Genomic DNA, 12,529 nt, shown 5'->3' on the forward strand with positions numbered 1-12,529 from the left:
AAAAATGAAGAAGTACTAAATGATTTCTTAACATGGAACAATAAATTTTAGTGGGTGGGAAAAAATGCCACCAGTGCATGTATTGAACATCTGCTATCTTTAAGACATCTCTCAATTGAATAGAATTTATCTGAATGCTTTTACCAACCACAGGGAAATGGATATATTGATACCTCTTAATTTTAATTATAAACTAAAAAAGTACTATTATGTGATAACTAGGATACATCTTAAATTTAGACTTAGGTTAAAAGTTTGTTGCAATTCAGATCTATTTATATAGTACACCACAATAAGATATGATACATAATTGTATATATTTAAGTTATATGGTAGTTTATGGTTGTATTTTGCTTTTGTAACATGATTCTTTTTCCCTTTGATGTTATTGTCACCCAGCCTTTGGTCAGGAGGAGACCACTCAGATGACACCTTTGTGCCTATTGGACTGGCCTGTTACCTGCTCTATCCTTCTTCCCCCAGAAGCTACCTAACAACATCTCAGAGATGCTCTTAGAGATGGTATCTGAAAAACATCCTTTCCAGAATTCATGACCACTTGTTCATGGAGCAATAAAATAGCTTTTAACCAATGTAAAGACTACCAGACATGAGCATATAACAGTATCTTTTCTCTCTTCATCCCATTGGAAGTCTTAACTATTTGAGGAGGGTAACTGAGGTTCTGTCAGACAGAATCTCCCCATGATTTTAAGTCAGCCGATGTTAGTAATCACTTCCCTTGTGCCTACCACACTGAGGTAAACTGTGATACAAAACAAGTAGGTGATGTGAACCTTCTCTTCAAAGATCAAGGAGAATAGGACCCAACATGGAAGTCCTTAGAGACTAAGAGCCATTGACTTTTGGAATCAGGACATCAGAGGAATCAGTGCCTCTGTAGGCACTGTACCTTTTGCCTAGTCAAGCAGTTCCAATTCAACAGCCCCAAACAGCTGGTGTCAACTTTCAATACTTGGGCAGGAAGTTAGGAGCAGTTCAGACCAAGAGCTGCTTCTAGGTAATATGCTTTTCAGAAAAGGAAGACCTTCCCTCTCCCTTCAGACTTCATGTCTGTACTTCAGTTTTGCCATGTCAAAAAGCGTTCTCCGTGGTCTCTAAGGAAGAAAATTCTTCAAGTATCCATTACAACTGTAATTCTAGAGGCTTTCTCCTGTTTCTGCCTTTTTCTGAAATTCTTGTGTAGATTGGTCCTCACGTGACACGAGAGGCATTGTGTTGTAGAAGACTTGAGTTTGGATTTGGAGACAACAAGTCCCAATTCTCATCCCAATTCTAACATTCTAATTGTGTGACCTTGGGCAGGTAGGGTCTCAGTAATGGTAGCTGCTAATAATTGATATCCTTATGATCATCATCATCATCATCACTCTACTCTTCCCCACCTCAGCCACTTGTGTGTGCCCTCTGACACTAGTATAACTATTTTAACTTGCTCATTAAGTGTTTGATGAAACATTATCATTGTTGTTTTTGTTGTTGTTTTAGATACCAATATTTCTCTGGAATAAACACATTCTTTACTACTTTAATCTTATCTAAATATGTTACTTTTTCTTATAATAATAACTTTCATTTGTTAAACACCCAGCATGGTGGACACTGCTTTACATGTGTTATCCTGTTTAATTATCAACAATCCATTTTGCAAATGAGTAAGCTGAGTGTCAGAAAGGTTAAAAAATCTTTTAATTCAGGTTCATATCTCTGAATGCAAAGTCCCTGCTCCTGTCTTCCCTGTTGCCTGCAGGGCTGGTGGAGTCAGTTAACAAAACGTCAACCACAAGGGTTGGACCATAGTCTTAATTTAAAAAGCACAACTACTTCTAGCTCAAGATCTGTGCAGATAAGAGACTCTTATTGTGTTGACTCTGTTACAGACTTAGTCAATGACAATTCAAAGGACAGTCTGGTCACTAGTATCTGCTCTTACCTGGTCATCTGGTTCATATAGTTATCACTGCCTTTTAACGAACTGTAGGCTCATAGTGGAAATAATATTATAAAGGGCTGACAACAACTATTCTGTTTTCTCCAGAGGGTGTCACCCACACAGCCTTCAGTAGAGTAGTAATCAAGAGTGATGAACCTCTCCTTGGTGTATTCTAGTGGTAGCCATGAGGAAACTCCAGATAAAACTTGACTCCCTTTTCTTTCTCTTTCGCCCGGAGGGGAAAGAAAAGCAACTAGTGGGGAATGGAAAAGAGGAGAATAAGAGTAACTGTGTAAGATAACTGGGGAGTGGAGGGTGCTGAAGCTGGCCAGGATGGCAAAGGGAATAACGTGTCAGCCTTTTGTAGGTGCTTTTCCTCTTTTTGTGTACTCTGATGGACCTGAAATGCCTTCTGCCCTGACACTTCTAATGTGGGAGCCAGGGAGCTAGACATAGGGTCATGGTTCATCATTTATAGTATTTATGGTTTGAGGCTGAGCTGGAGCCTAAGATACATCATTTTCAGATCTCTTAAAATAAGGTCTAGCACTGTTTTATAAGGAAAGAGTTCTACCCCTTCTTACCCATCCAGGTTGACAGCATGGTTATACATGAGAAGGAAGAACTAAAGCATGTGGTTCTATTGTTATACATTATTCTTTCACTTCTTTTTTTTTATAAATTTATTTATTTTTATTTTTATTTATTTTTGGTTGCATTGGGTCTTTGCTGCTGCGCACAGGCTTTCTCTAGTTGCGGCAAGTGGGGGCTACTCTTGGTTGCGGTGCGCGGGCTTCTCATTGCAGTGGCTTCTCTTTTTGCGGAGCACTGGCTCTAGGCGCATGGGCTTCAGTAGTTGTCGCACGCGGGCTCAGTAGTAGTGGCACACGGGCTTAGTTGCTCCGCAGCATGTGGGATCTTCCCAGACCAGGGCTTGAACCCGTGTCCCCTGCATTGGCAGGCGGATTCTTTACCACTGCACCACCAGGGAAGCCCATCTTTTACTTCTTTTACTTATATATTCTATATTCAGTGTTGTCATCCGTTTATATTTTATATTAGCTCATGTCACGTTTCTCTCTTTCTCTCAGACCTCTCTCCCGGCACATTTTTTTTTCCTAATGTATAATGAATGCCCTTTCTGTAGAGCACCATGGGTTGGGAAATTAAGAAAAAGGGAGAATAAAAAGGAGTCAAAATACTGGGAGCTGGAGGCTACTTAGAGAACCTTACAGGAATCTTCAAACGCTCTTCTACCTCTTTAAAACATTTAGTGTGGACCTGCTATGTGCAGAACACAGGTGCTGTATCAAGCCATTTAAATATACTCTTTCTGTGTGCTTTGTCTGTTTAACTAAGTTCCATCTCTTGTGCAGGTTTTGGTCCTTTGTTGTAAGTTTCCTTTTTTATCCATCCACATGTAGCCTGATAAATTGTCAACTATAGCGTCAACCTTTCCATTTCCTTTTTCCCCCTTGAAGCAGATCACATTCTCTTCTTCTTCTTCTTTGATAAATGAGATTGTAATTGTCCATATAAATCTTGTTAGATAAATGGAAAGATGAACAGCTTGTTGAATCCTGTCATCTTACTCCCTCTTTCATCAAATAATGCAGGTCTGGGTGTTACGCTTTGCTTTTACATTTAGCCAGTGTCCTTCTTCTAACTCAGCTCATTAGATACAGGATTTGCAAGCTTGGCTGTTTTTCTAAAAGCTAAATTTCAGACACAGTGTGGACGTATGGAATTGTTCTATCTTGTTATATAGATATTGAATTTAGACTGACTTCTCATTGCATTATCATGATCTGTTCTTTTGATGTATAAGATAACCACCTAACTTTCAATTTATTGGAAAATGTGTGATAAAGCCTATTTAATCATTGTTGCATTTTAAATTCATATAAACTTAGATGTGATTTCAAAAAGACTTCATTATCACATAAAAATAATTCATTTAAATTTTCCCATATGTCTGTTTATTGAATTTGGGGATGGTAAAATTTAATCATTTTCATGCCTTTACAGGGTAATGTCATTTCATTAAATATTTATTTAATATTTCTACAATGCTCTACTGCCTTTCTATTTACAAATTTTCTAGCTAGCAGTTTTCAGTCAACATTTGATTTATTGCTTTAGGGTAATTAAATGTTCTTATAAAATCCTATCATTCTAAAGTAAGTAGTGTATTGAGTCTTCTCACCATTCTTTCTTTTTGATTGTTCTAAGGTACATTTCATATTGGAGGAAAAGGTTCACTGAACAGCCCATTACAGATTTTTGTAGTGTGATAAGAATCAATTCCACAGCTCCATTTGGTAAGTGTACATCTTGACTACCATCTTTTCCCTGCAATCCAAAAATTCAAAGGGATAATCTTTCTTAAATTATAATTCTCTAAAATAATAGCTAAAATTAAATTGCTCTGTTCATGTTGTATAACTTCAGTAAAGCTAAAACAGAACTATATACCAGAAGAGAGATCATCATAGACATAGATAGATATATTTCTCTTAAGAAAGATAAATTTTTTTTGAAAAAGTGATAAATATCATTTCTTACTTATTTTCCTGATCTCTCAACAGAAGAACAAGACAATTATTTTTTGCTGTGTGATGTTTTACCAGAAGATAGAATACTTAGAGAAGAACTTCAGAAGCAGAGACTGGTAAGAGTTATTTTAAAGAATGAGCAGTGTGTTGGAAACACATACAAAATCATTTTTGTTATTGCCCTTTTTTGTTTGTTTTTATTCTGGAAACTTTCAAACATACACAGAAGAGAAGATAATACATAAAGATCTTAAAACAGAAAAGGTAGACACTTGATTGAAGATTAAAGCATTTCATGTTAAAAATGCAGAGAGAATTTTTGGCTTTGTTTTGCTTCCTGGATTATCTCTAAAATAACAACAGAGCTTACACATTTTAGTGTAATTTTAGCTGCCTGACACATGCTAGGGTTCAGCAATCGTGGAAGAATGCCCTCAGCTAAAATTGAGTTGAATTGATTAACTTTTTTTCTCCCTCTGGAATGTGCTATGCACTAGCACTTCTTTTGTTCCCCTTTATGAATTAAGCATATAGTTTGATCGTAATAGTCTTTCTCATTTTCAGCCTTAACGATAAGGACGCTGATTTGAAAATCTCAGCATCTTTAGTCTTTTAAAAAGATAACAGCATACACAGGTGTGAAAATTTTCATTTTCAGAAGTTGAACAGAAATTGGTTAATTTTTTGAAGTTACTAATTTTATTTAAAAGTACCCAGTTTTCCATTATTTGTCACTAAATCTCAACTATTACTTGAAAATGACTTGCTCTTCCTTTAGTGGCTACTTATAAGTGTTCCCTGTATCTTTGGACTTGGCTAGATATGTTGTGAAAGAAAGCTATGATTTCAGTGTTTCTGCTAAATCCTCAAGAGATCTAGGAGGAAAATAAATCCTGTCTACCAAAGTCATAAGATTTGAGAAAGTCCCCTGAAGCACATTATATTATGTAAACATGAGATGATGTTGTTGGATACTGATTTATGTAAGAAAAAGTATGCTTTTCCTATAGCAACAAACCCAGTGAAGAAACAGGACTTCCTGAGTTTCTCTTCTTTCCCTATTGTAATATCTAAGAAATCTGCAGAATAAGGATAAATTGACTATAAAATTTTTTGGATTTTGTTTAGTAGTACTTATTCATAATTTTTTATTTCCATGAGTTTTTTCACTCTTACTCACAGTGGTCTTAATCAAAAATGATCAAACTGACATAATCCTAGTACCCCTATGTATTTCTTTATAAGAACTCAAACTGTAACACAGCAGCCATTACTGTTACTCAATACACAGAATCTTTATTGTATGTCTGTAGACAGACTCAAGTCCCTAGAAATATCTACATCTATAAAACTTAGATAACCTTTTAAGATTCTGAAACCAACTCCAACATGTGGGTTCTTTCCCCACACCACCATGCAATTCTCTGACACCAGCTGCATGTTCTACAATTCAACGCAGTCCTGACACTGTCTACTCAAAGATAGCGTCAGATCCCACAGGTTAAGGGCTCAGTCCCACAAGACTGCCATCCACTTCATATACCAATTGCAAATCCAGGTTGTCACCTGTACTTCTGACCAACTGGCTGTGAACCCCTATAAAGGGGTTCTCATGACCCTCCTTCCTTGGGTTTGATTAATTTGCTAGAGTGGTTCACAGAACTCAGGAAACTAGTTTACTCACTGGATTACTGGTTTATTACAAAGGAGATTAATGAATGTGAATCAACAGCCAGATGAAAAAATACATAGGGTGAGATCCTGAACAAAGAAGCTCTGTCCCCATGGAATTTGAGGCCCACAAGGCAGCATGTAGATGAAGTTCAGAGAGCTTCATCAACCTGGAAACTCTCTGAACCATGTCCTTTTGGGTTTTTATGGAAACCTCATTACTTAGGCATGATTGATTAAATCATTGACCATTGAGGGGAATGAAAGTTCCAACCCTCAAAATGACATGGTTGGCCCTCATCCTTAGGTTACCTAGTACTCTCCAAAAGTCAGCTCATTAACATAACAAGAAACACATTTATAGCTCTCAACACTTAGTAATTCCCTGGATTTTAGGAGCTAAGTGCCAGGAATGGGGGCTAAAGCCAAATATACATTTCTTATGACAAATCACAACATCCCATCTTTTTACCAACTTTATACTTTGTCAAAGTAGTAGATTTGATGAAAGTGAGTGTTATGGCAGCTTAAAAGAAACAAAATATGATGAAATTGCAGTCAGTGTATACATACATTCATATTCATTGAATTCCTACTTAACTAGATGATCATACAAAGAAGCACAAGGCATGGTTCATGTCATAAAAGAGTGTACAATCTAGAGAAAAAGTGCAAATATGTGTTCTTATCTTGGGAATGGAGATAATGATAGAATGTAGGGCTTGTGAAGATTGAGATAATGCATGTGATGTACTTACGATAGTATCTGCTATGTAGAAAGCACTCAATAAATGTTGCCAGTAATACAAATAACAATATATTGTGTCTTAACAGTGAGATGGATTTGGGTATTTGGAGAGTTGTAGAAAAGGGAGGAAAATACATATGGATCTGTATGTTCAAGGTATATTCAGGAAAGTTAAGTCTGATCTGAAAGATTTTTGGAGGAGTGTGAGATAGGTTTGAAGAGGTAAGATGAAGCTAAATCATGGAAATCCTTTGGTGCCAGGATTGACTTTCTAATGAGAAAGACCCATTGATGTCTCTTCATTTCCCGTGAGAGTGAAATGAAGAAAAGATGATAAATGTAGCTGTATAAAAATCCATTTAAAAAAAAAAAAAATCCATTTAAAGCTGGCAAGTTCTGACTACAGACCAACTTGGAGATGTGGAAAGAAACTAACAATTACTGAGTGCCAGCCATATGCCATGCCTTTGCATTAGATCCTTGCTTCGTAGCAACCCTGTGAGATAGCTATTAAATGCTGTTCTACTGATGAGGAAACTGTGGCATAGAAAGATGATTTTGCCCAGGAGCACTTAGTGAATGAGAAGCAAAGCTGAGGCTTTAAGCTAAGTGGTGTGCCTAATACCTGCCTTTTTAAGCCATGCCACGCCGTGCAAGTCTAGTAGTTATTTACTCTGCTTCCCACAACTCTTGTACTCTTTTTTATTCTAGGCTCTGATAGTTGCTCTGTCCTGGATGCTCATGATCTTATAGGTCTGTGTAGGGAGGGGAATCAGGCTAGGATTGGACTTTCAGGAAAGCAGAGGAGGCTTACAATAGGCTACCACTGGGAATGGTGGCTAGAAGATCAACAAAAAGAAAAGATTTGCCAAGTAACAGGAAGACAGGCTGAATTTGCAGTCAGACATTTCATCATAATTTTATGCTCTGTAGTGTGGAAGCAGGAGGTTGGTGTGGGTGATCTTCCTTTGGGAGTTGGCAATGACGACAGGATGTCTCTCTTTTATGTACAACGAGCTCTCCAAGTCAGTTAACAGACATTCCCAGAAAGAAGTCCAATGATCAAATGAACCAGTCTTCAACAAAAGTAATAACACACCTTTTTTCTTCTATCAAGTTAACAAGATTTGAGAACAATAACACTAAATGGTGGCAAGAATATTAAAAGACAAGCACTTTTTCAGCCACTTAAAAGAGTGTGAATTGGTATACCATTCCTGAAAGGCACTTAAATGTAGTTTAAACCATTTAAATTGCTTCATGGTAATGGGTATATAATCCAGTCTGTGTTTTTCAATGAACTCAGCTCAGTGTCAGTAAGATCTCAAGTCCATGAGAGAGGACCCTCAAACTAGAGTGGCATTTGCTCTCCTGATTTGCATTAGTGATGACTTGCATAGGTATCGTTCATATGTACTCTCTCATTTGGAACTCTAGAGAATTCCCTGGCGGTCCAGTGGTTAGGACTCTGTGCTTCCACTGCAGGGGGCACAGGTTCGATCCCTGGTCGAGGAACTGAGATCCCGCAAGCCATGTGGCATGGCCAAAAAAAATGTTTAAATAAAAAATCATTTGGAACTCTAAATAAAGGATTTACTGTAAATACCTGTGTATGATTTGCTGTTAATTCAAAATGACTTTGTAATTTCTTTGAGGTAGGAATTATGTCTTATATTTAAATATCCTTCATTAGCACTCACTATATTGCTAAGTTCACATTGGTGTTTTTTCCAAGCCCCATTTTTTTGAAAAAAATAAAAATCTGTTTCTGTGTGAGTGGCTGGAGGCATATAGAATCTAAATGATCCACTTTTTCCATTTTTTTTTAGACCTCACTGGTTCCTTGTGACATTTATGAGATTTGTCTGAGTTCCCAGTTTTCTTTTTGAAGAGCTTGATTCCTACTTGACACTTTTTGAAATTTTTCATCTGTACTCTGAAGGTGGAACTACAGAATTAGGAAAGATTCTTGAGGGTTTGAATAGCTTGTATACCTTCCTCCCTTTTAGCTTCCTTCTTTAAAAATATTCCCTTGATCCCATCATTCTACCTTAATCTCCTCCAGTGGTTCTTTTCCCTCTTTTCTTTTAAATGGGTAAGTTTTCCAAGGTCCCCCATCCAGGGGATGCACTCTCATCAATACCACTGCTATGCTGATGGCTTAAATTTTGGTCCCGGCACACAATAGGCAGTCAGAGTAAATATCCATTGATTGGTTCATCTCCAGCTTTCTTCCCGGCTTACCTCTAAACTCCAGTTCTAACTTGCATTATGTTGAACTTTTCCATATGAGTTTTCAATCAACACCTTAATTTTAATGTGCTTAAAACTGAACTTATTTTTTTCTCTACCAAAATTTATAGTTTGCTTGTTTCCCTTTTCTTATATAATAGTACCACCATTCCCCTGGTCACTCAGTTTGGAAATTTCTGGAATCATCTTTAACTCATCCCCATACCTAAGTCATTTGTCAAGTCCTGTCAGTTCCACCTTTGAGTCCCATATACATCCTTTTCTTTGCACTCCTAGTGCCTTTTACCTTGTATGTGGAATCACTTCTCTAATCAATTGGCATTGCCTCCAGAATTTTAATATTAAAATACATAGCAGATCATTTTATTCTCCTAAAACCTGCAGTGATCTTTTTCATCTACATATTCTTAAGCTTTTCTGGGCTCAAACTACATTTCCAGTATCCTTCCCCATTTTTTCTTTCAATTACCCAGGGTCCAGTTTATTCATTTATTTAATAAATATTTATGTTGCCCCAGACACTGTTCTAAATTCTGTTGATATAGAGGTGGATGAAATAAGCCACAGCCCCTGCCCATCTAGAGATTGCACTCTAGTGACAACACTACTTGTCTCACAGTTACTGGTATGTTAGGTGGTTTCAGGAATCTGCTTCATCAATCAGGAATGCCAGCCCCACCTGTGTAAATAACTTACGCCTCAAGACATTGTTCAGATACCACACTTTCCACAAAAGCTTCCTGATGCCACCAATCAGAATAAATAACCTCTTCTAAGCTCTATTAATACAGTATTTTATTTGGCTTTTCAATTATAGTTAGTTGTTTAAAAATCTTTCTTTCTTACTGGATTAGATGCCTCTTAATGGTTGGGACTATCATGTTCAGTTTTGTATCTTCTCTGAGCCTTGTTCATAAAGTATTAACTTAAATTTGATCCTGAAGTATTTGTGTGGCATATCTATAGAGCCATATAGTCAGATCTCCCTGATTTAAAGAAGAGAGGTGAAATAACCGAGGCAGACATCTTTAATCACGGGTTACACTTTTCACTTAAGCATAAAAAAATACTAGTTTTTACATTTGCCTACAATAGAAGATAAATGGCAGTCATAAGCTCCCAGAGCAAGATATAACTTTTAATTAAACTGGGACGAGGGGAAACATCCATTTAGCTGCATCAAAGTGGGTTTTTTTAATCACTATTATAAATGTCAGCTTGAGAGGTCATTCATGACAGCTATAAATATTTTATGAAAATTTTAACCTATATAACAATTTGATCCTCTGGAGAGAAACAGTGTTTTTGTTTTTTGTTTTTTTTTTAATGCTACTTCATATATCCCACCTCCCCCGACAGTAAAACAACAAAATGAAATTACATATCTCCCACTAAGAGGATTATTCTCCCTTGTGCCACTTTTCTGTATAGATTTCAGAGGTTTTTAATAAAGGATCACATTATCTCAGTGACTTATAAAGTGTAATGTCAATTTATATTTATACCTTTCCTGCATAATTCCTAGCTTTGTAGCACAAATTTTCTAATTGCACCCATAGTAACTTTCCCAAATATAAGATGATGTTTCCCATTGAATGTAACGTTATTATTAACAGTGCAACAAAGATCAAGTTAGCTAGAGTGACCACTGAGTAATATTAACCTTCAGATTAATTAATGTTTTCATTTAGGAGACAAATGTAAACCCAGTCTGAAACAATACTAAACTGAATCCTAAAGTTTACCACTTTGAACTTCTTCAACAAGAACTTAAATTTTGCATGGCAGTTTTTATATACATTGGCTCTGTGAGATCACTAAGGAAATATCATTATCTCTGTTCAGATGGAAAAACAAGTTTGAAGGTATTAGGAGATATGCTCAAGGCCACAGTTATATAATGTATTAAATAGGAAGGGAGGAACTCAAACTCCTGTTTTCCAACTCTAAGCACCATTCTCTATCAGGATTCTTTATCAAATTGGATCTTCCTCTATAAGCAAATGTGACATTTTCAAAATAGTCAAGTTTTAGAATTAATAAAAATGGATGAACAGGACATAAATACATGTGTAAACAAATAATAGTGTTCTGTTTCCATTGCTAAGAATTTTTTTCATCTACTTTCTTATTATCTTAGGTCAGTCATAGATAGGAATTTCTTATTCCTTTGGGCCAAAGCTGCTTATATTTTCTTTTAACACTTGAAGATAGTGTGTTTTTGGAGTTGCCTCTATCTTTAGAGAAACATAGGGCTATACCTGAGCTTGAGTTTAGCCAGTAAAATACTTCCTCAGGCAGATAATACTATACTGATCCATGCCATGCTGATAGCTTCTCTCTTCTTCAGTGTAAATTATTTTGCAGTCTCCCATAGCCACCTTTCCATTTTTAAAAGTCCTCCTCTTCTTGCCTAGGCTGGATTCCCTTTTATCTTTAATACAAATAGAAATAAGGCTTTTCTAGCTCTCATGTGTTTAACTCTTACATTCTTTTGTTCTGTATTTCAACTTTTTTTCATTGTGATGACCTATTCCATGTAAATGATTAAATCTATATAATTTTGTTCTCCGCTAGTTAATTTTTGAAAGATGTTCTGTCTATTCTGTTTCTTCCTTACTCTTCAAAAGCCACCTCACGGAGATTCAAAGTAGGAGAAATATACTGACTGTGTATCCTATGTAGCAAGCAGATGGTTATTGCCTTTATCATTGCAGTTTCAAAAAGGGTAGGATGTACTGATATCTTTCAAAAAGGTGAGATATTAGTCAGATCAAATCTCATGGATTTGGGGGAGTATATCATCATCCAGTTAAGAAATTTCTCTCTGGCTTTTTTGTTTTACTGTTTTTATTTAGTCATTGACATGTGTTTTCTTACTCGTTTAAGATGTCTTTATATTGCCATAAACTTAAGTCTCCCTCATCTCAAAATGCTGAGAACACTGGGTTTTATTGATTTATTTTAAGAAACTGTATTGTGTCATTGATAATCCTTGTTTTAATACAGTTATTCCTGCCTCTACATGCAACTCATCCTCATGTTTCTTTGCCCTACTCCCAATCTTTCTCCCGAGAACTTGGAAGTAACCTGTGGAAAAGAGCTGGATCCTTTTGTGTCCAAGCCTCCCAGGGACTTAGCCTTTAAAACTTCTTTGAAATTTCAGCTATTTTCTTCCTACTTGCCCTTTTCTTCTCATGTTCTGCCAAAGGTGAAATAGTTCTTCAGTCCCTGCCTCTCTTCAGAGAGCTTGTCACCTTTTGGAATTCAATTTGTCTTTTTGCCTTTTTTTTTTTTTTTTAAGATTTATTTTTATTTATTTATTTATTTATTTAGGCTGTGCCGGGT

General features: G+C 36.4%; 1 protein-coding gene across 4 annotated transcripts in view; it reads left to right on the plus strand.

Moving 5' to 3' along the window:
• The window catches only part of ZNF277 (zinc finger protein 277), a 113,180-nt gene that overhangs the window by 63,020 nt on the left and 37,631 nt on the right, over window positions 1-12,529 (plus strand). For all 4 annotated transcript variants that reach the window (XM_061197941.1, XM_061197940.1, XM_061197942.1 and 1 more), the window contains 2 exons: window positions 4,187-4,275; window positions 4,543-4,625. In XM_061197941.1, the coding sequence (XP_061053924.1) occupies window positions 4,187-4,275; window positions 4,543-4,625 (172 nt within the window). The remainder of the gene's footprint in view (window positions 1-4,186; window positions 4,276-4,542; window positions 4,626-12,529) is intronic.

This window comes from Eubalaena glacialis, chromosome 8 (genome assembly GCF_028564815.1).
Source record: "Eubalaena glacialis isolate mEubGla1 chromosome 8, mEubGla1.1.hap2.+ XY, whole genome shotgun sequence".
Classification (NCBI taxonomy): Eukaryota; Metazoa; Chordata; class Mammalia; order Artiodactyla; family Balaenidae; genus Eubalaena; species Eubalaena glacialis.